This window comes from Ranitomeya imitator, chromosome 8 (genome assembly GCF_032444005.1).
Source record: "Ranitomeya imitator isolate aRanImi1 chromosome 8, aRanImi1.pri, whole genome shotgun sequence".
Classification (NCBI taxonomy): Eukaryota; Metazoa; Chordata; class Amphibia; order Anura; family Dendrobatidae; genus Ranitomeya; species Ranitomeya imitator.
The window spans coordinates 200,292,132-200,319,486 of NC_091289.1; the positions used below are offsets into that span (position 1 = coordinate 200,292,132).

Below are 27,355 nucleotides of genomic sequence, written 5' to 3' on the forward strand. Positions count from 1 at the left end.
AATGATTAACCAGTTTCGGGTCACCGGGCGTCGCCGCTCTCCTTCCTCTTTAACCCTTTCCTCCCAGGACGCAGCCCAGTAACCCGTTCGCCGCCGGGGGATGTGTCAGGAAGGATTCATCCGCGGGAGGTGGAAGGAGGAAGAGACGGAGCGGAGGCTGAAGGCGCCGGGCAGGGACTGAGCTGGACAAGGTAGGAGACAGCCCGAGGTGCCGGAGCGCCGAACTTCTGCGGAGTGGACCGGCACCGACAGAGACCGCAGCGCTGCACACAGAGTATCACTCCCTCCATATAACGCCAACTGGGACCACATTATAGGAGCAAGAGCTATAGAGGGGGCGGCCATTCCTGGGGGTCCCAGCGACAAACAGCAACTATTGTGGATGCGGAACCAATAGACTGAAATTCTGCTCAGTAGCATTATTACATTATTATTATTATTATTATTATTATTATTATTATTATTATTATTAATAATAAATATTGAGCAGAATTGACCCCATTGAGCAGTTGCTGATAGATGTGATGATGGCGCCGATTGTATCCTGTGTTCTCACCTGCAGCAGAGAATCAAATCCATAGAATTCTGAGTATAAATCCTGTACCTGGACCTTCAGCTCCCCCCACACATTGTGAGACCCCCACTGCACAGAATGATTCCCCACAACCACCCACACAGTACAAGAACCTCACTGCCCCCCATATAGTGTACACAGGAGCAGTATTATAGTAGTTATATTCTTGTACATAGGGGCAGTATTATAATAGTTATATTCTTGTACATAGGAGCAGTATTATAGTAGTTATATTCTTGTACATAGGAGCAGTATTATAGTAGTTATATTCTTGTACATCGGAGCAGTATTATAGTAGTTATATTCTTGTACATAGGAGCAGTATTATAGTAGTTATATTCTTGTACATAGGAGCAGTATTATAGTAGTTATATTCTTGTACATTGGAGCAGTATTATAGTAGTTATATTCTTGTACATAGGGAGCAGTATTATAGTAGTTATATTCTTGTACATAGGGAGCAGTATTATAGTAGTTATATTCTTGTACATAGGGACAGTATTATAGTAGTTATATTCTTGTACACAGGAGCAGTATTATAGTAGTTATATTCTTGTATATAGGAGCAGTATTATAGTAGTTATATTCTTGTACATAGGGGCAGTATTATAGTAGTTATATTCTTGTACATAGGGGCAGTGTTATAGTAGTTATATTCTTGTATATAGGAGCAGTATTATAGTAGTTATATTCTTGTACATAGGGGCAGTATTATAGCAGTTATATTCCTGTACATAGGAGCAGTATTATAATAGTTATATTCTTGTACATAGGGGCAGTATTATAGTAGTTATATTCTTGTACATAGGGGCAGTATTATAGTAGTTATATTCTTGTACATAGGAGCAGTATTATAGTAGTTATATTCTTGTACATGGGGCAGTATTATAGTAGTTATATTCTTCTATATAGGAGCAGTACTATAGTAGTTATATTCTTGTACATAGGGACAGTATTATAGTAGTTATATTCTTGTACATAGGAGCAGTATTATAGTAGTTATATTCTTGTACATGGGGCAGTATTATAGTAGTTATATTCTTGTACATAGGAGCAGTATTATAGTAGTTATATTCTTGTACATAGGAGCAGTATTATAGTAGTTATATTCTTGTACATAGGGGCAGTGTTATAGTAGTTATATTCTTGTATATAGGAGCAGTATTATAGTAGTTATATTCTTGTACATAGGGGCAGTATTATAGCAGTTATATTCCTGTACATAGGAGCAGTATTATAATAGTTATATTCTTGTACATAGGGGCAGTATTATAGTAGTTATATTCTTGTACATAGGGGCAGTATTATAGTAGTTATATTCTTGTACATAGGAGCAGTATTATAGTAGTTATATTCTTGTACATGGGGCAGTATTATAGTAGTTATATTCTTCTATATAGGAGCAGTACTATAGTAGTTATATTCTTGTACATAGGGACAGTATTATAGTAGTTATATTCTTGTACATAGGAGCAGTATTATAGTAGTTATATTCTTGTACATGGGGCAGTATTATAGTAGTTATATTCTTGTACATAGGAGCAGTATTATAGTAGTTATATTCTTGTACATAGGAGCAGTATTATAGTAGTTATATTCTTGTACATAGGAGCAGTATTATAGTAGTTATATTCTTGTACATAGGGGCAGTATTATAGTAGTTATATTCTTGTACATAGGAGCAGTATTATAGTAGTTATATTCTTGTACATGGGGCAGTATTATAGTAGTTATATTCTTGTACATAGGGGCAGTATTATAGTAGTTATATTCTTGTACATAGGGACAGTATTATAGTAGTTATATTCTTCTATATAGGAGCAGTACTATAGTAGTTATATTCTTGTACATAGGAGCAGTATTATAGTAGTTATATTCTTGTACATAGGGGCAGTATTATAGTAGTTATATTCTTGTACATAGGAGCAGTATTATAGTAGTTATATTCTTGTACATAGGGGCAGTATTATAGTAGTTATATTCTTGTATATAGGAGCAGTATTATAGTAGTTATATTCTTGTATATAGGGGCAGTATTATAGTAGTTATATTCTTGTACATAGGGGCAGTATTATAGTAGTTATATTCTTGTACATAAGGGCAGTATTATAGTAGATATATTCTTGTATATAGGGGCAGTATTATAGTAGTTATATTCTTGTACATAGGAGCAGTGTTATAGTAGTTATATTCTTGTACATAGGAGCAGTATTATAGTAGTTATATTCTTGTACATAGGGGCAGTATTATAGTAGTTATATTCTTGTACATAGGGGTAGTATTATAGTAGTTATATTCTTGTACATAGGAGCAGTATTATAGTAGTTATATTCTTGTACATAGGAGCAGTGTTATAGTAGTTATATTCTTGTACATAGGAGCAGTATTATAGTAGTTATATTCTTGTACATAGGGGCAGTATTATAGTAGTTATATTCTTGTATATAGGAGCAGTATTATAGTAGTTATATTCTTGTATATAGGGGCAGTATTATAGTAGTTATATTCTTGTACATAGGGGCAGTATTATAGTAGTTATATTCTTGTACATAAGGGCAGTATTATAGTAGATATATTCTTGTATATAGGGGCAGTATTATAGTAGTTATATTCTTGTACATAGGAGCAGTGTTATAGTAGTTATATTCTTGTACATAGGAGCAGTATTATAGTAGTTATATTCTTGTACACAGGAGCAGTATTATAGTAGTTATATTCTTGTACATAGGAGCAGTATTATAGTAGTTATATTCTTGTACATAGGAGCAGTATTATAGCAGTTATACTCTTGTACATAGGGGCAGTGTTATAGTAGTTATATTCTTGTATATAGGAGCAGTATTATAGTAGTTATATTCTTGTACATAGGGGCAGTATTATAGCAGTTATATTCCTGTACATAGGAGCAGTATTATAATAGTTATATTCTTGTACATAGGGGCAGTATTATAGTAGTTATATTCTTGTACATAGGGGCAGTATTATAGTAGTTATATTCTTGTACATAGGAGCAGTATTATAGTAGTTATATTCTTGTACATGGGGCAGTATTATAGTAGTTATATTCTTCTATATAGGAGCAGTACTATAGTAGTTATATTCTTGTACATAGGGACAGTATTATAGTAGTTATATTCTTGTACATAGGAGCAGTATTATAGTAGTTATATTCTTGTACATGGGGCAGTATTATAGTAGTTATATTCTTGTACATAGGAGCAGTATTATAGTAGTTATATTCTTGTACATAGGAGCAGTATTATAGTAGTTATATTCTTGTACATAGGGGCAGTATTATAGTAGTTATATTCTTGTACATAGGAGCAGTATTATAGTAGTTATATTCTTGTACATGGGGCAGTATTATAGTAGTTATATTCTTGTACATAGGGGCAGTATTATAGTAGTTATATTCTTGTACATAGGGACAGTATTATAGTAGTTATATTCTTCTATATAGGAGCAGTACTATAGTAGTTATATTCTTGTACATAGGAGCAGTATTATAGTAGTTATATTCTTGTACATAGGGGCAGTATTATAGTAGTTATATTCTTGTACATAGGAGCAGTATTATAGTAGTTATATTCTTGTACATGGGGCAGTATTATAGTAGTTATATTCTTGTACATAGGGGCAGTATTATAGTAGTTATATTCTTGTACATAGGAGCAGTATTATAGTAGTTATATTCTTGTACATAGGAGCAGTATTATAGTAGTTATATTCTTGTACATAGGAGCAGTATTATAGTAGTTATATTCTTGTACATAGGGCAGTATTATAGTAGTTATATTCTTGTACATAGGAGCAGTATTATAGTAGTTATATTCTTGTACATGGGGCAGTATTATAGTAGTTATATTCTTGTACATATGGTCAGTATTATAGTAGTTATATTCTTGTACATAGGAGCAGTATTATAGTAGTTATATTCTTGTACATAGGAGCAGTATTATAGTAGTTATATTCTTGTACATAGGGCAGTATTATAGTAGTTATATTCTTGTACATAGGAGCAGTATTATAGTAGTTATATTCTTGTACATGGGGCAGTATTATAGTAATAATAATAATAATAATAATAATTTTTATTTATATAGCGCCAACATATTCCGCAGCGCTTTACAAATTATAGAGGGGACTTGTACAGACAATAGACATTACAGCATAACAGAAATACAGTTCAAAACAGATACCAGGAGGAGTGAGGGCCCTGCTGCTCGCAAGCTACAAACTATGAGGAAAAGGGGAGACACGAGAGGTGGATGGTAACAATTGCTTTAGTTATTCGGACCGGCTATAGTGTAAGGCTCAGGTGTTCATGTAAAGCTGCATGAACCAGTTAACTGCCTAAGTATGTAGCAGTACAGACACAGAGGGCTAATACTGCATAAAGTGTATGAGAACATGATGCGAGGAACCTTTTTTTTTTTTTTTTTATTATAAATAGGCCACACAGGGATCGTTAGGTTAATGCATTGAGGCGGTAGGCCAGTCTGAACAAATGAGTTTTTAGGGCACGCTTAAAACTGTGGGGATTGGGGATTAATCGTATTAACCTGGGTAGTGCATTCCAAAGAATCGGCGCAGCACGTGTAAAGTCTTGGAGACGGGAGTGGGAGGTTCTGATTATTGAGGATGCTAACCTGAGGTCATTAGCGGAGCGGAGGGCACGGGTAGGGTGGTAGACTGAGACCAGGGAGGAGATGTAGGGTGGTGCTGAGCCATGGAGTGCTTTGTGGATGAGGGTAGTAGTTTTGTACTGGATTCTGGAGTGGATGGGTAGCCAGTGTAATGACTGGCACAAGGTAGAGGCATCGGTGTAACGGTTGGTGAGGAATATGATCCTGGCTGCAGCATTCAGGACAGATTGGAGCGGGGAGAGTTTGGTAAGAGGGAGGCCGATTAGTAGAGAGTTACAATAGTCCAGACGAGAATGAATAAGTGAAACAGTCAGAGTTTTTGCAGAGTCGAAAGTAAGAAAAGGGCGAATTCTAGAAATGTTTTTGAGATGCAGGTAAGAAGAGCGAGCCAGTGATCGGATGTAGGGGGTGAATGAAAGGTCAGAATCAAGGATGACCCCAAGGCAGCGGGCATGTTGCTTTGGAGTAATGGTGGAACCGCACACGGAGATGGCAATGTCAGGCAAAGGTAGGTTAGTAGAGGGAGAGAACACGAGGAGTTCAGTTTTTGACAGGTTTAGTTTCAGATAGAGGGAGGACATGATGTTAGAGACAGCGGTAAGACAATCACTGGTGTTTTCTAAAAAGGTTGGTGTGATATCAGGAGCAGAAGTGTATAATTGGGTGTCGTCAGCATAGAGATGGTACTGGAAACCAAATCTACTGATTGTTTGTCCAATAGGGGCAGTATACAACGAGAAGAGAAGGGGGCCTAGGACTGATCCTTGAGGAACCCCAACAGTAAGGGGAAGGTGAGAGGAGGAGGAACAAGCAAAAGATACAGTGAAGGATCGGTCAGAGAGATAGGAGGAGAACCAGGAGAGAACGGTGTCCTTGAGGCCGATGGAGCGGAGCATAGTGAGGAGGAGCTGATGATCCACAGTATCGAATGCTGCAGAGAGATCCAAGAGAATTAGCATGGAGTAGTGATCATTAGATTTAGCTGTTAGTAGGTCATTAGAGACTTTAATGAGGGCAGTTTCAGTAGAGTGTAAAGAGCGGAAGCCAGATTGAAGAGGGTCGAGAAGAGAGTTATCTGAGAGATAGCGGGTAAGACGGGAGTGGACCAGGCGTTCGAGGAGTTTAGAGATGAAGGGAAGATTAGAGACAGGTCTATAATTAGCGGCACAGTTTTGATCGAGGGATGGTTTTTTAAGTAATGGATGTATGATGGCATGCTTAAATGAGGAGGGAAAAATACCGGAAGTGAGGGAAAGGTTGAATATTTTTGTTAGGTGAGAGGTGACAGCCGGGGAAAGGGACTGGAGGAGATGTGACGGAATGGGGTCACTGGTGCAAGTGGTCGGGCGAGAAGATGCAAGGAGCCTGCTTACTTCTTCTTCTGTAACTGCTTCAAAGTCAGAGAGTGAACTAGATGCAGTGGGGGAGGGAGGACAGTGCATGGTATGAAGAGATTGGGAGATGATTTCCTGTCGAATGTGGTCAATTTTTTCTTTGAAGTAATTGGCCAGATTGTCAGCACGGAGATCCGTGGTTGGGGCCTGCGCTCTTGGGTTGAGTAGGGACTGGAACGTGTCAAAGAGACGTTTAGGGTTATTGGACAGGGAGGTGATGAGGGTGTTGAAGTAGGTTTGTTTGGAGAGGTGAAGGGCAGAATTGTATGTCTTTAGCATGAACTTATAATGGATGAAATCTTCGGGTAGATTAGATTTTCTCCACAGACGTTCTGCGCACCTGGAGCACCGCTGCAGGAAACGTGTTTGCAGCGTGTGCCACGGTTGTTGCCGTCTGTGCCGAGTTGTTTTATGTATAGGAGGAGCAGCGCCATCCAGAGCACTTTGCAGGGTTTCATTGTAATGCTTCAATGCAGAATCAGGACATGAGATGGAGGAGATAGGGGCCAATGAGGACTGCAAGTTCTTCATAAGTTTCTGGGTGTTAATGGCCTGTATGTTTCTATAAGTGTGGAAAGTGGGGGTGACCTGAGCGGGATGGCAGTTGTTGATAGAGAATGAAAGAAGGTTGTGGTCAGAGAGCGGGAGAGGGGAGTTTGTGAAATCATCCACTGAGCAAAGTCGGGAGAAGACCAAGTCAAGGGAATTTCCATCTTCTTGTACATAGGGGCAGTATTATAGTAGTTATATTCTTGTACATAGGAGGAGTATTATAGTAGTTATATTCTTGTACATAGGGGCAGTATTATAGAAGTCATAGTCTTGTACATAGGGGCAGTATTATAGTAGTTATATTCTTGTACATAGGAGCAGTATTATAGTAGTTATATTCTTGTACATAGGAGCAGTATTATAGTAGTTATATTCTTGTACATAGGAGCAGTATTATAGTAGTTATATTCTTGTACATAGGGAGCAGTATTATAGTAGTTATATTCATGTACATAGGAGCAGTATTATAGTAGTTATATTCTTGTACATGGGGCAGTATTATAGTAGTTATATTCTTGTACATAGGGGCAGTATTATAGTAGTTATATTCTTGTACATGGGGCAGTATTATAGTAGTTATATTCTTGTACATAGGGGCAGTATTATAGTAGTTATATTCTTGTACATAGGAGCAGTATTATAGTAGTTATATTCTTGTACATAGGAGCAGTATTATAGTAGTTATATTCTTGTACATAGGAGCAGTATTATAGTAGTTATATTCTTGTACATAGGAGCAGTATTATAGTAGTTATATTCTTGTACATAGAGGCAGTATTATAGTAGTTATATTCTTGTACATGGGGCAGTATTATAGTAGTTATATTCTTGTACATAGGGGCAGTATTATAGTAGTTATATTCCTGTATATAGGAGCAGTATTATAGTAGTTATATTCTTGTACATAGGAGCAGTATTATAGTAGTTATATTCTTGTACATAGGAGCAGTATTATAGTAGTTATATTCTTGTACATAGGAGCAGTATTATAGTAGTTATATTCTTGTACATAGGAGCAGTATTATAGTAGTTATATTCTTGTACATAGGAGCAGTATTATAGTAGTTATATTCTTGTACATAGGGAGCAGTATTATAGTAGTTATATTCTTGTACATAGGAGCAGTATTATAGTAGTTATATTCTTGTACATGGGGCAGTATTATAGTAGTTATATTCTTGTACATAGGGGCAGTATTATAGTAGTTATATTCTTGTACATAGGAGCAGTATTATAGTAGTTATATTCTTGTACATAGGAGCAGTATTATAGTAGTTATATTCTTGTACATAGGAGCAGTATTATAGCAGTTATATTCTTGTACATAGGAGCAGTATTATAGCAGTTATATTCTTGTACATAGGGAGCAGTATTATAGTAGTTATATTCTTGTACATAGGGGCAGTATTATAGTAGTTATATTCTTGTACATAGGAGCAGTATTATAGTAGTTATATTCTTGTACATAGGAGCAGTATTATAGTAGTTATATTCTTGTACATAGGAGCAGTATTATAGTAGTTATATTCTTGTACATAGAGGCAGTATTATAGTAGTTATATTCTTGTACATGGGGCAGTATTATAGTAGTTATATTCTTGTACATAGGGGCAGTATTATAGTAGTTATATTCTTGTATATAGGAGCAGTATTATAGTAGTTATATTCTTGTACATAGGAGCAGTATTATAGTAGTTATATTCTTGTACATAGGAGCAGTATTATAGTAGTTATATTCTTGTACATAGGAGCAGTATTATAGTAGTTATATTCTTGTACATAGGAGCAGTATTATAGTAGTTATATTCTTGTACATAGGAGCAGTATTATAGTAGTTATATTCTTGTACATAGGAGCAGTATTATAGTAGTTATATTCTTGTACATAGGGAGCAGTATTATAGTAGTTATATTCTTGTACATAGGAGCAGTATTATAGTAGTTATATTCTTGTACATGGGGCAGTATTATAGTAGTTATATTCTTGTACATAGGAGCAGTATTATAGTAGTTATATTCTTGTACATAGGGACAGTATTATAGTAGTTATATTCTTGTACATAGGAGCAGTATTATAGTAGTTATATTCTTGTACATAGGGCAGTATTATAGTAGTTATATTCTTGTACATAGGAGCAGTATTATAGTAGTTATATTCTTGTACATAGGGAGCAGTATTATAGTAGTTATATTCTTGTACATAGGAGCAGTATTATAGTAGTTATATTCGTGTACATAGGGAGCAGTATTATAGTAGTTATATTCTTGTACATAGGAGCAGTATTATAGTAGTTATATTCTTGTACATAGGGAGCAGTATTATAGTAGTTATATTCTTGTACATAGGAGCAGTATTATAGTAGTTATATTCTTGTACATAGGGAGCAGTATTATAGTAGTTATATTCTTGTACATAGGAGCAGTATTATAGTAGTTATATTCTTGTACATGGGGCAGTATTATAGTAGTTATATTCTTGTACATAGGGGCAGTATTATAGTAGTTATATTCTTGTACATAGGAGCAGTATTATAGTAGTTATATTCTTGTACATAGGAGCAGTATTATAGTAGTTATATTCTTGTACATAGGAGCAGTATTATAGCAGTTATATTCTTGTACATAGGAGCAGTATTATAGCAGTTATATTCTTGTACATAGGGAGCAGTATTATAGTAGTTATATTCTTGTACATAGGGGCAGTATTATAGTAGTTATATTCTTGTACATAGGAGCAGTATTATAGTAGTTATATTCTTGTACATAGGAGCAGTATTATAGTAGTTATATTCTTGTACATAGGAGCAGTATTATAGTAGTTATATTCTTGTACATAGAGGCAGTATTATAGTAGTTATATTCTTGTACATGGGGCAGTATTATAGTAGTTATATTCTTGTACATAGGGGCAGTATTATAGTAGTTATATTCTTGTATATAGGAGCAGTATTATAGTAGTTATATTCTTGTACATAGGAGCAGTATTATAGTAGTTATATTCTTGTACATAGGAGCAGTATTATAGTAGTTATATTCTTGTACATAGGAGCAGTATTATAGTAGTTATATTCTTGTACATAGGAGCAGTATTATAGTAGTTATATTCTTGTACATAGGAGCAGTATTATAGTAGTTATATTCTTGTACATAGGAGCAGTATTATAGTAGTTATATTCTTGTACATAGGGAGCAGTATTATAGTAGTTATATTCTTGTACATAGGAGCAGTATTATAGTAGTTATATTCTTGTACATGGGGCAGTATTATAGTAGTTATATTCTTGTACATAGGAGCAGTATTATAGTAGTTATATTCTTGTACATAGGGACAGTATTATAGTAGTTATATTCTTGTACATAGGAGCAGTATTATAGTAGTTATATTCTTGTACATAGGGCAGTATTATAGTAGTTATATTCTTGTACATAGGAGCAGTATTATAGTAGTTATATTCTTGTACATAGGGAGCAGTATTATAGTAGTTATATTCTTGTACATAGGAGCAGTATTATAGTAGTTATATTCGTGTACATAGGGAGCAGTATTATAGTAGTTATATTCTTGTACATAGGAGCAGTATTATAGTAGTTATATTCTTGTACATAGGGAGCAGTATTATAGTAGTTATATTCTTGTACATAGGAGCAGTATTATAGTAGTTATATTCTTGTATATAGGGACAGTATTATAGTAGTTATATTCTTGTACATAGGGAGCAGTATTATAGTAGTTATATTCTTGTACATAGGGAGCAGTATTATAGTAGTTATATTCTTGTACATAGGAGCAGTATTATAGTAGTTATATTCTTGTACATAGGGACAGTATTATAGTAGTTATATTCTTGTACATAGGGCAGTATTATAGTAGTTATATTCTTGTACATAGGAGCAGTATTATAGTAGTTATATTCTTGTACATAGGGAGCAGTATTATAGTAGTTATATTCTTGTACATAGGAGCAGTATTATAGTAGTTATATTCTTGTACATAGGGCAGTATTATAGTAGTTATATTCTTGTACATAGGAGCAGTATTATAGTAGTTATATTCTTGTACATAGGGACAGTATTATAGTAGTTATATTCTTGTACATAGGAGCAGTATTATAGTAGTTATATTCTTGTACATAGGGCAGTATTATAGTAGTTATATTCTTGTACATAGGAGCAGTATTATAGTAGTTATATTCTTGTACATAGGGAGCAGTATTATAGTAGTTATATTCTTGTACATAGGGAGCAGTATTATAGTAGTTATATTCTTGTACATAGGAGCAGTATTATAGTAGTTATATTCTTGTACATAGGGACAGTATTATAGTAGTTATATTCTTGTACATAGGGAGCAGTATTATAGTAGTTATATTCTTGTACATAGGGAGCAGTATTATAGTAGTTATATTCTTGTACATAGGGCAGTATTATAGTAGTTATATTCTTGTACATATTGGCAGTATTATAGTAGTTATATTCTTGTACATAGGGACAGTATTATAGTAGTTATATTCTTGTACATAGGGAGCAGTATTATAGTAGTTATATTCTTGTACATAGGGCAGTATTATAGTAGTTATATTCTTGTACATATTGGCAGTATTATAGTAGTTATATTCTTGTACATATTGGCAGTATTATAGTAGTTATATTCTTGTACATAGGAGCAGTATTATAGTAGTTATATTCTTGTGCATAGGGCAGTATTATAGTAGTTATATTCTTGTACATAGGGCAGTATTATAGTAGTTATATTCTTGTACATATTGGCAGTATTATAGTAGTTATATTCTTGTACATATTGGCTGTATTATAGTAGTTATATTCTTGTACATAGGAGCAGTATTATAGTAGTTATATTCTTGTACATAGGGCAGTATTATAGTAGTTATATTCTTGTACATATTGGCAGTATTATAGTAGTTATATTCTTGTACATATTGGCTGTATTATAGTAGTTATATTCTTGTACATAGGAGCAGTATTATAGTAGTTATATTCTTGTACATAGGGCAGTATTATAGTAGTTATATTCTTGTACATATTGGCAGTATTATAGTATAGAAAAAAACAGGAACAGCATCTAGTACTACCTCAATGGTGTGCAAAGCTCTCCCAACCAGCAGTCCAAACGGCCTCCAGTAATAATATCAAAAAAAGAAAAGCAGCACAAAAATACATAGGGCCAGTATTATAGTAGTTATATTCTTGTATATAGGGGGCAGTATTATAGTAGTTATATTCCTGTAGAGCAGTATTGGAACAGTTATATTTTTGTATGTAAGGGCAGTATTATAGCAATTATATTCCTGCAAATAGGGGATTAGTATTTGTTGTCACTTTCCCTTTCCTCGGCTGCCCCACGATTCTGATGTAACTTATTTCCATGGTTGCTCATAATTATGACACTCGTGTAGGGATATTATAAGATAGATTTGGATTCTGGGCTTCATATCTGAACGTTTCTTTATAAACAGTGAAAATATTTTCTCCTTAAAATAGCCAAGAGGAGATAATTCTGCTGGGAAGAAGGGATCTTATGTCCCCGAGGCCTTTTTACAGGACAAGGAATTTACCCTTAATAATATAATAAATTAAGCTGGGGCCTCATAATGTTTTCCTGGGAAAAAAATGAAACTTAAGAGTCGCAATGATCACAAATGTAGAATCTGTCACATGTCACTACAATCCAGCTGACATTTCATAAGATTTGCAGCAAATCTGCCCTAGTGGGGGGCGGGGGGAATAAATGAAATATCCTAAAGGCCTCTTACACTGCAGTGTTCCCAGTCAGACCACACTTACTTTTCTATGTTGGAAACCTTTGCTGTTGAATCACTTTAGGTTTCAAGATCTTTGCTTGCGGTCAATGAATGGGAACATTGGATCAGTTTCCTAGAAGTGATTAAGCTGAGTGCTCTGCACGAGATGCAAACTCGGCTTTGGGAAAATGGCCGCCGCGATCTCTAATGCGCACGCGCGGCATCCCGCGGCCATTTTCCTGAAGCCCCGTGCAGCAGAGCACTCGATCTGCGCACGCGCGGCCCCAGGAAGATGGCGGCCCCCACCGATGCAAGGGATTACAGCGCAGATCGCGCGCTGCTTGTTCACCATTACGCCACTACGCCACCAACGTAAAGCTGAGGAAGAACCAGCGATGTCACCACGCCCTCCCGACCTGACCAGCCTGATTGACAGGCGAAAACGGCGACTTTGGTAAGTTATATCTCAGCATAGGTGGGGAATCGGGGTACACTACATACACTATAGGAACACACAGCGCAGGCCCTATTTAACAGTATTTATAGCTCAATCTCAAAAAACGGGGTGACAGGTTCCCTTTAAGAGAAGTGATTGGTGAGGAAAGTTACAGACATTTCAACTACATTGTGATAGTGCTGAATTTACTTCGGAGCTGTACTCTTCAGACTTCAGTTTCTGCAGGACTCTGTATCTAAGCTGTAGAGGCGGCTAGGATAGGTCTTTGTTCATAAAATCATTCTCTTTTGGCCACGTGCACACGTTCAGTATTTTATTCGTAGCCACAACCAGGAGTGGGTGATAATACAGAAGTGGTGCAGATGTTTCTATTCTACTTTTCCTCTGAATGTTGCACTCCTGGTTTTGGCTACAAATACTGATGTACAGTGCTGAACGTGTGAACGGGGTCTTAAGATGATATTCCAGCGCCAGGATACCCCTTTGAGCTCTTATGGGCCGTGATCTGATGATTTTTGCTGCTGCAGAGGTAACTCAACCCTTGTGGTGCTAATCCGGACTACTCCAGAGGATGTGACTGTGTATCTCATCTCCATGGATATCTTTACACCTGATGCACCAGAACAGGGGTGAATCCCTGCAGTGCAGCTGCTATATAAGATTCCCAGCGGTGGGCTCTCACTGTAGCCCCCAAATCAAACATAAAAGGAAAGGTCTTCAAGGTGAAAAACCAAACATACAGTGAAAATCTGCAAAGCTTATGTATTGTCAATGTGCGTAGATGTCAGAAGGGCAATAAAGAGTTAACAATGCTGTCTCCTAGCAACTGGGAGTGTTTACAAACATGTAAAGCCTAACTGTGGAAGGCAAGGTCCCTTTAAGAGGTTACTTGTTACAATTTATACAGGGGAAAATGACTGTGCACAAATGAGTAGGGGGGGGAGGGGGGGTCGAGCATAACATGGAAACTCCCCCCACTAAACCAAGAGCCAAACCTACCAACATTTCTTGTGAATTAATTCTATTATTTTTTGTCATAAACTGTTTCATTGTCAGTCATCAGAGAACTGGAATAAAACGCCCAACTGTAACCAAAATTATAAGAGGGGCTGATATCAGTCACATATGGTGTAATGTCTGGGGTTATATCAGTACTGGAGCGTTATAAGAGCGGCTGATATCAGTCACATATGATTTAATGTCTGGAGGTTATATCAGTACTGGAGCGTTATAAGAGGCTGATATCAGTCACATATGGTGTAATGTCTGGAGGTTATATCGGTACTGGAGCGTTATAAGAGCGGCTGATATCAGTCACATATGATGTAATGTCTGGGGGTTATATCAGTACTGGAGCTTTATAAGAGGGGCTGATATCAGTCACATATGGTGTAATGTCTGGGGGTTATATCAGTACTGGAGCGTTATAAGAGCGGCTGATATCAGTCACATATGATGTAATGTCTGGGGGTTATATCAGTACTGGAGCGTTATAAGAGGGGCTGATATCAGTCACATATGGTGTAATGTCTGGAGGTTATATCAGTACTGGAGCGTTATAAGAGGGGCTGATATCAGTCACATATGGTGTAATGTCTGGGGTTATATCAGTACTGGAGCGTTATAAGAGGGGCTGATATCAGTCACATATGGTGTAATGTCTGGGGTTATATCAGTACTGGAGCGTTATAAGAGGGGCTGATATCAGTCACATATGATTTAATGTCTGGAGGTTATATCAGTACTGGAGCGTTATAAGAGGCTGATATCAGTCACATATGGTGTAATGTCTGGGGGTTATATCAGTACTGGAGCGTTATAAGAGGCTGATATCAGTCACATATGATGTAATGTCTGGGGGTTATATCAGTACTGGAGTGTTATAAGAGGGGCTGATATCAGTCACATATGATGTAATGTCTGGGGGTTATATCAGTACTGGAGCGTTATAAGAGCGGCTGATATCAGTCACATATGATGTAATGTCTGGGGGTTATATCAGTACTGGAGCGTTATAAGAGCGGCTGATATCAGTCACATATGATGTAATGTCTGGGGGTTATATCAGTACTGGAGCGTTATAAGAGCGGCTGATATCAGTCACATATGGTGTAATGTCTGGGGGTTATATCAGTACTGGAGCGTTATAAGAGCGGCTGATATCAGTCACATATGATGTAATGTCTGGGGGTTATATCAGTACTGGAGCTTTATAAGAGGGGCTGATATCAGTCACATATGGTGTAATGTCTGGGGTTATATCAGTACTGGAGCGTTATAAGAGGGGCTGATATCAGTCACATATGGTGTAATGTCTGGGGGTTATATCAGTACTGGAGCGTTATAAGAGGCTGATATCAGTCACATATGGTGTAATATCTGGGGATTATATCAGTACTGGAGCGTTATAAGAGGCTGATATCAGTCACATATGGTGTAATGTCTGGAGGTTATATCAGTACTGGAGCGTTATAAGAGGGGCTGATATCAGTCACATATGGTGTAATGTCTGGGGTTATATCACTACTGGAGCGTTATAAGAGGGGCTGATATCAGTCACATATGGTGTAATGTCTGGGGGTTATATCAGTACTGGAGCGTTATAAGAGGGGCTGATATCAGTCACATATGGTGTAATGTCTGGAGGTTATATCAGTACTGGAGCGTTATAAGAGGGGCTGATATCAGTCACATATGGTGTAATGTCTGGGGTTATATCACTACTGGAGCGTTATAAGAGGGGCTGATATCAGTCACATATGGTGTAATGTCTGGAGGTTATATCAGTACTGGAGCGTTATATGAGGCTGATATCAGTCACATATGGTGTAATGTCTGGGGGTTATATCAGTACTGGAGCGTTATAAGAGAGGCTGATATCAGTCACATATGGTGTAATGTCTGGAGGTTATATCAGTACTGGAGCGTTATAAGAGGGGCTGATATCAGTCACATATGGTGTAATGTCTGGGGGTTATATCAGTACTGGAGCGTTATAAGAGAGGCTGATATCAGTCACATATGGTGTAATGTCTGGGGGTTATATCAGTACTGGAGCGTTATATGAGGCTGATATCAGTCACATATGGTGTAATGTCTGGGGGTTATATCAGTACTGGAGCGTTATAAGAGAGGCTGATATCAGTCACATATGGTGTAATGTCTGGAGGTTATATCAGTACTGGAGCGTTATAAGAGGGGCTGATATCAGTCACATATGGTGTAATGTCTGGGGGTTATATCAGTACTGGAGCGTTATAAGAGAGGCTGATATCAGTCACATATGGTGTAATGTCTGGGGGTTATATCAGTACTGGAGCGTTATAAGAGGGGCTGATATCAGTCACATATGGTGTAATGTCTGGGGGTTATATCAGTACTGGAGCGTTATAAGAGAGGCTGATATCAGTCACATATGGTGTAATGTCTGGGGTTATATCACTACTGGAGCGTTATAAGAGGGGCTGATATCAGTCACATATGGTGTAATGTCTGGAGGTTATATCAGTACTGGAGCGTTATATGGGGCTGATATCAGTCACATATGGTGTAATGTCTGGGGGTTATATCAGTACTGGAGCGTTATAAGAGAGGCTGATATCAGTCACATATGGTGTAATGTCTGGAGGTTATATCAGTACTGGAGCGTTATAAGAGGGGCTGATATCAGTCACATATGGTGTAATGTCTGGGGGTTATATCAGTACTGGAGCGTTATAAGAGAGGCTGATATCAGTCACATATGGTGTAATGTCTGGGGGTTATATCAGTACTGGAGCGTTATAAGAGGGGCTGATATCAGTCACATATGGTGTAATATCTGGAGGTTATATCAGCACTGGAGCGTTATAAGAGGCTGATATCAGTCACATATGATGTAATGTCTGGGGTTATATCAGTACTGGAGCGTTATAAGAGGGGCTGAGATCAGTCACATATGGTGTAATGTCTGGGGGTTATATCAGTACTGGAGCGTTATAAGAGAGGCTGATATCAGTCACATATGGTGTAATGTCTGGAGGTTATATCACTACTGGAGCGTTATAAGAGGGGCTGATATCAGTCACATATGGTGTAATGTCTGGAGGTTATATCAGTACTGGAGCGTTATATGAGGCTGATATCAGTCACATATGGTGTAATGTCTGGAGGTTATATCAGTACTGGAGCGTTATATGAGGCTGATATCAGTCACATATGGTGTAATGTCTGGGGGATATATCAGTACTGGAGCATTATAAGAGGCTGATATCAGTCACATATGATGTAATGTCTGGGGGTTATATCAGTACTGCAGCGTTATAAGAGGGGCTGATATCAGTCACATATGGTGTAATGTCTGGGGGTTATATCAGTACTGGAGCGTTATAAGAGGGGCTGATATCAGTCACATATGATGTAATGTCTGGAGGTTATATCAGTACTGGAGCGTTATAAGAGGGGCTGATATCAGTCACATATGGTGTAATGTCTGGAGGTTATATCAGTACTGGAGCGTTATAAGAGGGGCTGATATCAGTCACATATGGTGTAATGTCTGGGGGTTATATCAGTATTGGAGCGTTATAAGAGGGGCTGATATCAGTCACATATGGTGTAATATTTGGGGTTATATCAGTACTGGAGCGTTATAAGAGGGGCTGATATCAGTCACATATGGTGTAATGTCTGGAGGTTATATCACTACTGGGGCGTTATAAGAGGCTGATATCAGTCATATATGGTGTAATGTCTGGAGGTTATATCAGTACTGGAGCGTTATAAGAGGGGCTGATATCAGTCACATATGGTGTAATGTCTGGGGTTATATCAGTACTGGAGCGTTATAAGAGGGGCTGATATCAGTCACATATGGTGTAATGTCTGGAGGTTATATCAGCACTGGAGCGTTATAAGAGAGGCTGATATCAGTCACATACGGTGTAATGTCTGGGGTTATATCAGTACTGGAGCGTTATAAGAGGGGCTGATATCAGTCACATATGGTGTAATGTCTGGGGTTATATCAGTACTGGAGCGTTATAAGAGAGGCTGATATCAGTCACATATGGTGTAATGTCTGGAGGTTATATCACTACTGGGGCGTTATAAGAGGCTGATATCAGTCATATATGGGGTAATGTCTGGGGTTATATCAGTACTGGAGCGTTATAAGAGGGGCTGATATCAGTCACATATGGTGTAATGTCTGGAGGTTATATCAGTACTGGAGCGTTATAAGAGGGGCTGATATCAGTCACATATGGTGTAATGTCTGGAGGTTATATCAGTACTGGAGCGTTATAAGAGGCTGATATCAGTCACATATGATGTAATGTCTGGGGTTATATCAGTACTGGAGCGTTATAAGAGGCTGATATCAGTCACATATGGTGTAATGTCTGGGGTTATATCAGTACTGGAGCGTTATAAGAGGGGCTGATATCAGTCACATATGATGTAATGTCTGGAGGTTATATCAGTACTGGAGCGTTATAAGAGGCTGATATCAGTCACATATGGTGTAATGTCTGGGGGTTATATCAGTACTGGAGCGTTATAAGAGGGGCTGATATCAGTCACATATGGTGTAATGTCTGGAGGTTATATCAGTACTGGAGCGTTATAAGAGGCTGATATCAGTCACATATGGTGTAATGTCTGGGGTTATATCAGTACTGGAGCGTTATATGAGGGGCTGATATCAGTCACATATGGTGTAATGTCTGGGGGTTATATCAGTACTGGAGCGTTATAAGAGGGGCTGATATCAGTCACATATGGTGTAATGTCTGGGGGTTATATCAGTACTGGAGCGTTATAAGAGGCTGATATCAGTCACATATGGTGTAATGTCTGGGGGTTATATCAGTACTGGAGCGTTATAAGAGGGGCTGATATCAGTCACATATGGTGTAATGTCTGGAGGTTATATCAGTACTGGAGCGTTATAAGAGGCTGATATCAGTCACATATGATGTAATGTCTGGAGGTTATATCAGTACTGGAGCGTTATAAGAGGGGCTGATATCAGTCACATATGATGTAATGTCTGGAGGTTATATCAGTACTGGGGCGTTATAAGAGGCTGATATCAGTCACATATGGTGTAATGTCTGGGGGTTATATCAGTACTGGAGCGTTATAAGAGGCTGATATCAGTGCTGGAGTGTTATAAGAGGGGCTGATATCAGAGGATGATATATGTGATATAAACAGAGATCACAGGACGCAGGGAAATCTCTGCATCAAACTGTACAGTGAGCTTCTCCCAGCTTGAAATGGCTGATGACAGAGAGCAATAGACTGCAGTCACCTGTGCAACCTATAGAGTGTTCTGGGTTCCTATCCCTTTAAATGCAGTCATTTCTCTCTGTTATCAGGCTGTGAGTGCAGATGAATCAGGTTTCCTCCCACACTCGGAGTTATCAGGATTAACTCTTTAATTTCTTCTCCAGCTCACAATGAGGAAACTACAGGAGACCCGGGAGCGGCAGCACAAGGTGACGGTGTAGCACCTGCGACTAGATCTGTCCTCCCCAACTGTGGCCCACATCATGTCTGGTGAGTGCGTGCGGCCCTGCACCCATGAACTATCACCCCCTGGGCCCCATCATTTCCTGCCTTCAGTTCATAGAACTTTCTCTCCTACTAGAAGTAAATTTCTGTATATATTACTGGGCCTGTAAATGATCCTCCACAACCGGGGAATCCCAACTCGGTACTCCCCTCACACTTTGTACACCTCCCTTCATACATTGTAGCTCTCCCCACACCTCGTCCCTCCCCTGATGCCTCGTGTCTCCCCTCATACCTCCCCTCACACCTCGTCCCTCCCCCGATGCCTCGTGTCTCCCCTCATACCTCCTCTCGTCCCTCATACCTCCCCTCATACCTCACACCCAGTACCTCTAATCGTACCTCTCCTTGTACCTCCCCTCACACCTCGTCCCTCCCCTGATGCCTCGTGTCTCCCCTCATACCTCCTCTCGTCCCTCATACCTCCCCTCATACCTCACACCCAGTACCTTTAATCGTACCTCTCCTTGTACCTCCCCTCACACCTCGTCCCTCCCCTGATGCCTCGTGTCTCCCCTCATACCTCCTCTCGTCCCTCATACCTCCCCTCATACCTCACACCCAGTACCTCTAATCGTACCTCTCCTTGTACCTCCCCTCACACCTCGTCCCTCCCCCGATGCCTCGTGTCTCCCCTCATACCTCCTCTCGTCCCTCATACCTCCCCTCATACCTCACACCCAGTACCTCTAATCGTACCTCTCCTTGTACCTCCCCTCACACCTCGTCCCTCCCCTGATGCCTCGTGTCTCCCCTCGTACCTCCTCTCGTCCCTCATACCTCCCCTCATACCTCACACCCAGTACCTCTAATCGTACCTCTCCTTGTACCTCCCCTCACACCTCGTCCCTCCCCTGATGCCTCGTGTCTCCCCTCATACCTCCTCTCGTCCCTCATACCTCCCCTCATACCTCACACCCAGTACCTCTAATCGTACCTCTCCTTGTACCTCCCCTCACACCTCGTCCCTCCCCTGATGCCTCGTGTCTCCCCTCGTACCTCCTCTCGTCCCTCATACCTCCCCTCATACCTCACACCCAGTACCACTAATCGTACCTCTCCTTGTACCTCCCCTCACACCTCGTCCCTCCCCTGATGCCTCGTGTCTCCCCTCATACCTCCTCTCGTCCCTCATACCTCCCCTCATACCTCACACCAGTACCTCTAATCGTACCTCTCCTTGTACCTCCCCTCACACCTCGTCCCTCCCCTGATGCCTCGTGTCTCCCCTCGTACCTCCTCTTGTCCCTCATACCCCACCTTGTACCTCTTGCCTCGCACCTCTTTTCTACTTTCCCTGTGCATTATACCTGACATGTTCAGGCTGCGGTCGGGGCCACAGTTGTCCGTTACAATTGTATTCATAGGTCGGATGTGAACAGATACAATAATAATAATAATCTTTATATAGCACTAACATATTCCGCAGCGCTTTACAGTTTGCACACAGTATCATTGCACACACAATGTAACAACTTTCGGGTCATTGGTGTTAAAGGGACCTCGTGTCTTTGCAGGTCCTCTCCTCTTGGGACGCCGGCTACCCTTGTTCGTTCTTCTGGGGGTCCTGGCTGGCATTTCTGCAGATGACCACTGTACATGCATCGTCCTGGAGGAGGAGGCGGACTGGGCGCTGCTGAAGTCTGATCGCTGCTGTGTGAACCTCACCCTCTCTGTGAGCGCCCTGGAGTGGAACCTCTTCACCGCCCTCCCCAGCCTCCGGGTCTTGGATCTTTCCAACTCTGGGATTCTGGAAATCACCGACTCCGAGGGGGGAAGGAACCAGACGCTGGTGGAGATGTTGTACATGGACCACAATCACCTGACGGAGCTTCCTGGTGGTTTCTTGAGCAACGCTCCCAACGTGAGGGTTCTCCACCTTGAGTTCAACAAGCTGCGCCACCTTCCTTCCAACTTCTTACAAGTGTCTGACCTCCTCCAGGAACTCCACCTGAGCCACAACAACCTGCGCTCCTTCCCCACCAGTCTCTTGAGACCGTCTCTCACCACTTTTGGTTTCCTCAACAATTCCCTGGACTGCAGCTGTGCCTTTTATGACCAACTGGAGCCCAGGATCCGCGCCAATGACTCCCGGCTCCTGCTGGATGACATTGTCTGTGCTTCTCCGAAAGACTCCAATGGAAGGAAAATCCTGGATGTCCCAAGATCCTCTGTCTGCCGCTCCCACAGTTTGACCATAGCCTTGATCTGTATCCCACTGGTGGTGCTGGTCCTGCTCACGTGCTGGTACGTCTGCTGCCGAAGACAAAAAGGAGCGTTTCCCAGCACAAGGCGCGAGTGTAGCCTGGTCACCGTGGATCGCAATGGGGCCGGGAGTATGGGAGGCTATCATCAATCTGAACCCCGGAACAACTTCCAGAAAGAGCTGAGGGAACAAGACACCCATCAGTTCAAGGACCCCATTCTCCTGAGACCATCCGCCGCCCTTCTGGGGAGCAGCCGAGACCTCTACGAAGAGGTGGAGATCAAGATGGGGACCTCTGCCGACTCCCTGGTGGTCGATGGACAGGACGGCTGTGTGGGTCCAGGCCTGATGTTGTCTGTACAAGAGGAAGAAGAAGAAGAAGAAGAGGAAGAAGAGGTGCAGATGAAGCCGGATGAACCAGGAGTGGAAACTGTCAGTGTGACCGACGTGATGAAGGACTCTAGTGACCGAGAGAAGCTTTATCTGAACCAGACTGCGGACTATTACAGTCTGGTGCCAGACATTGAGCTGGAGGACTCTGACCATTGTGAGTATGAGAGCGTCGACCTCTCGTGAGCGACCTCCAGAGCTGAAAACCAACGGACACGATATTGTGATGATGGACTAGCCATTAATGCGTCCAGCTAAACCGCCACGACTAACAGTGACTAACAGTGACCGACTAACAGTGGTCAGACCACATCCCATAATGCACTGACCGCATCCTATAATCTACTGGCCACGTCCTATAATGCACTGACCACGTCCTATAATATACAGGCCCACATCCTATAATGTACAGACCACAGCCTATAATATAGTGACCGCATCCTATAATGTAGTGGCCACATCCTATAATGAACAGGCCACGTCCTATAATACACTTACCGCATCCTATAATGTACAGGCCAAGTCCTATAATACTGACCACATCCTATAATGTACAGGCCACTTTCTATGATGTACAGGCGACGTTCTATAATGTACAGGCCACATCCTATAATGTACAGGCCACATCCTATAATGTACAGGCCATGTTCTTTAATACACTGTCCACATCCCATAATGTACAGGCCACGTCCTATAATGTACAGGCCACGTCCTATAATGTACAGGCCACATCGCATAATGAACAGGCCATGTTCTTTAATACACTGACCACATCCCATAATGTACAGGCCACGTCCTATAATGTACAGGCCACATCGCATAATGAACAGGCCACGTTCTATAATGTACAGGCCACGTCCTATAATACACTGAGCACATCCTATACTGTACAGGCCACGTCCTATAATGTACAGGCCACGTTCTATAATGTACAGGCCACATCCTATAATACACTGACCACATCCCGTAATGTACAGGCCACGTCCTATAATACACTGATCACATCCCTTAATGTACAGGCCACGTCCTATAATACACTGATCACATCCCGTAATGTACAGGCCATGTCCTATAATACACTGATCACATCCCGTAATGTACAGGCCACGTCCTATAATACACTGATCACATCCTATACTGTACAGGCCACGCCCTATAATACACTGACCACATCCTATACTGTACAGGCCACGTCCTATAATGTACAGGCCACGTTCTATAATGTACAGGCCACGTCCTATAATACACTGATCACATCCCTTAATGTACAGGCCACGTCCTATACTACACTGATCACATCCCATAATGTACAGGCCACGTCCTATAATACACTGACCACATCCCATAATGTACAGGCCACGTCCTATAATACACTGATCACATCCTATACTGTACAGGCCACGTTCTATAATGTACAGGCCACGTCCTATAATACACTGATCACATCCTGTAATGTACAGGCCACGTCCTATAATATACTGATCACATCCCGTAATGTACAGGCCACGTCCTATAATACACTGATCACATCCCTTAATGTACAGGCCACGTCCTATAATACACTGACCACATCCCATAATGTACAGGCCACGTCCTATAATACACTGATCACATCCCATAATGTACAGGCCACCTCCTATAATACACTGATCACATCCCTTAATGTACAGTCCACGTCCTATAATACACTGATCACATCCCATAATGTACAGGCCACGTCCTATAATACACTGACTGCATCCCATAATGTACAGGCCACGCCCTGTAACGCACTGACAACGTCCTATAATGTACAGGCCACGTCCTATAATACACTGATCACATCCCATAATGTACAGGCCACGTCCTATAATGCACTGACCGCATCCCATAATGTACAGGCCACGCCCTGTAACGCACTGACAACGTCCTATAATGCACATACCAGATATCTGCTGTGATGACTACTGACTATGAGAGATCCTTGCACTATATGGCGACCCATGCGCTGTATTGAGGTCCATGCACTATATGGCGACCCATGCACTGTATTGAGGTCCTTGCGCTGTATGGCGACCCGTGCACTGCATGGGGGTCCCTCACTGCTGTAAGCCCCCAATATTCAGCTTCCTGCATCTTTTCATTACTTTGATGACGTTTAGTTTTGGCCACAATGATTTGTGAGCTGAGTGGGACCCGGCGGGCGCACTATAAGTATCCACATGCCCGCTGCCCATACAGAGCACAAGACAGAACCTGGACTGATACATTGTAACAAACTAAGGTCAAGTGAGATATTTGTGCAGCTTTTTTGTTTAGCTGGCGGAGGATTGTCTGTGCTGATACATTGTAACAAAGACTCAGATTCTGGAAGAAGTTTTGTGTGTGGAGGAGATTTTAGCCTTTGAATGTAACCAATAAGTTTCCTTCCATTGACAGCAAGGAAAGATACTATCAGTGTATGGAAAGCTATGTTATAAAATGTCTGACTGTTCCATTCACCTGAATTTTCTGTGTAATGATCTCTGCGCTGTGGTGACTGTGGCCCCGATCAGATCTTCCTCAGGGGCCCAGTGTCTCCGGTATCATAGGTACATGGAATTCAATCATGAACATCCATGATGTAGACATGAAGGAATGTGACTCCAATGCCGTCATCAGGGGCGACATCGCCTTTTCCTCCCGGGAAGTGACTTTTCCTGGATATAATGGATAATGTCATTTCCTTACACAAACCTCACGCCTCATCTAGACTCCAGTGTGAATGCAGCTCTGGATGTAAATCACCACATGCAAAGGGTTAATGCAGCTCTGGATGTAACTGACCACATGCAGAAGAGTGAATGCAGCTCTGGCTGTAACTGACCACATGCAGAAGGGTTAATACAGCTCTGGCTGTAACTGACCACATGCAGAAGAGTGAATGCAGCTCTGGCTGTAAATGACCACATGCAGAAGGGTGAATGCAGCTCTGGATGTAACTGACCACATGCAAAGGGTTAATACAGCTCTGGCTGTAACTGACCACATGCAGAAGAGTGAATGCAGCTCTGGCTGTAACTGACCACATGCAGAAGAGTGAATGCAGCTCTGGCTGTAAATGACCACATGCAGAAGGGTGAATGCAGCTCTGGATGTAACTGACCACATGCAGAAGGGTGAATGCAGCTCTGGCTGTAAATGACCCCATGCAGAAGAGTAAATGCAGCTCTGGATGTACTGACCACATGCAGAAGGGTGAATGCGGCTCTGGATGTACTGACCACATGCAGAAGGGTGAATGCAGCTCTGGCTGTAACTGACCACATGCAGAAGGGTGAATGCAGCTCTGGCTGTAACTGACCACATGCAGAAGGGTTAATGCAGCTCTGGATGTAACTGACCACATGCAGAAGAGTGAATGCAGCTCTGGATGTAACTGACCACATGCAGAAGAGTGAATGCAGCTCTGGCTGTACTGACCACATGCAGAAGGGTGAATGCAGCTCTGGCTGTACTGACCACATGCAGAAGGGTTAATACAGCTCTGGATGTAACTGACCACATGCAGAAGAGTGAATGCAGTTCTGGCTGTACTGACCACATGCAGAAGGGTGAATGCAGCTCTGGATGTAACTGACCACATGCAGAAGGGTTAATACAGCTCTGGATGTAACTGACCACATGCAGAAGGGTTAATACAGCTCTGGCTGTACTGACCACATGCAGAAGGGTTAATGCAGCTCTGGATGTAACTGACCACATGCAGAACAGTGAATGTAGCTCTGGATGTAAATCACCACATGCAGAAGGGTGAATGCAGCTCTGGCTGTAACTGACCACATGCAGAAGAGTGAATGCAGCTCTGGCTATAACTGACCACATGCAGAAGGGTGAATGCAGCTCTGGCTGTAAATGACCACATGCAGAAGGGTGAATGCAGCTCTGGCTGTAAATGACCACATGCAGAAGGGTTAATACAGCTCTGGCTGTAAATGACCACATGCAGAAGGGTGAATGCAGCTCTGGATGTAACTGACCACATGCAGAAGGGTTAATACAGCTCTGGATGTAAATGACCACATGCAGAAGGGTTAATACAGCTCTGGCTGTACTGACCACATGCAGAAGGGTTAATGCAGCTCTGGATGTAACTGACCACATGCAGAACAGTGAATGCAGCTCTGGATGTAAATCACCACATGCAGAAGGGTGAATGCAGCTCTGGCTGTAACTGACCACATGCAGAAGAGTGAATGCAGCTCTGGCTATAACTGACCACATGCAGAAGGGTGAATGCAGCTCTGGCTGTAAATGACCACATGCAGAAGGGTGAATGCAGCTCTGGCTGTAAATGACCACATGCAGAAGGGTTAATACAGCTCTGGCTGTAAATGACCACATGCAGAAGAGTGAATGCAGCTCTGGATGTAACTGACCATATGCAGAAGGGTGAATGCAGCTCTGGATGTAAATGACCACATGCAGAAGGGTTAATACAGCTCTGGATGTAACTGACCACATGCAGAAGGGTGAATGCAGCTCTGGCTATAAATGACCACATGCAGAAGAGTGAATGCAGCTCTGGCTGTAAATGACCACATGCAGAAGAGTGAATGCAGCTCTGGCTGTAAATGACCACATGCAGAAGGGTGAATGCAGCTCTGGCTGTAACTGACCACATGCAGAAGGGTGAATACAGCTCTGGATGTAACTGACCACATGCAGAAGGGTGAATGCAGCTCTGGCTGTAACTGACCACATGCAGAAGAGTGAATGCAGCTCTGGCTGTAAATGACCACATGCAGAAGGGTGAATACAGCTCTGGATGTAACTGACCATATGCAGAAGGGTGAATGCAG

At 41.1% G+C, this 27,355-nt stretch overlaps 1 protein-coding gene across 4 annotated transcripts; it reads left to right on the plus strand.

Annotated features, from left to right (window-relative positions):
* On the plus strand, positions 1-25,015 carry LOC138647043 (uncharacterized). 4 transcript variants are annotated; one of them, XR_011314847.1, is made up of 4 exons: positions 45-191; positions 19,819-19,924; positions 21,457-23,239; positions 23,324-25,015. XR_011314847.1 is itself a non-coding variant. In XM_069735831.1 (3 exons), the coding sequence occupies exons 2-3, from the start codon at positions 19,918-19,920 to the stop codon at positions 22,719-22,721; spliced, it is 1,272 nt and encodes a 423-aa protein (XP_069591932.1). In that variant the 5' UTR covers positions 1-191; positions 19,819-19,917; the 3' UTR covers positions 22,722-25,015. The 4 variants fall into 4 exon arrangements, 3 of the variants coding, with proteins under 3 accessions (XP_069591932.1, XP_069591930.1, XP_069591931.1); XM_069735831.1 differs by having other exon boundaries at positions 1-191; positions 21,457-25,015; XM_069735829.1 differs by lacking the exons at positions 45-191; positions 19,819-19,924 and having other exon boundaries at positions 22,717-23,239.
* The last annotated feature ends 2,340 nt before the right edge of the window (positions 25,016-27,355 follow it).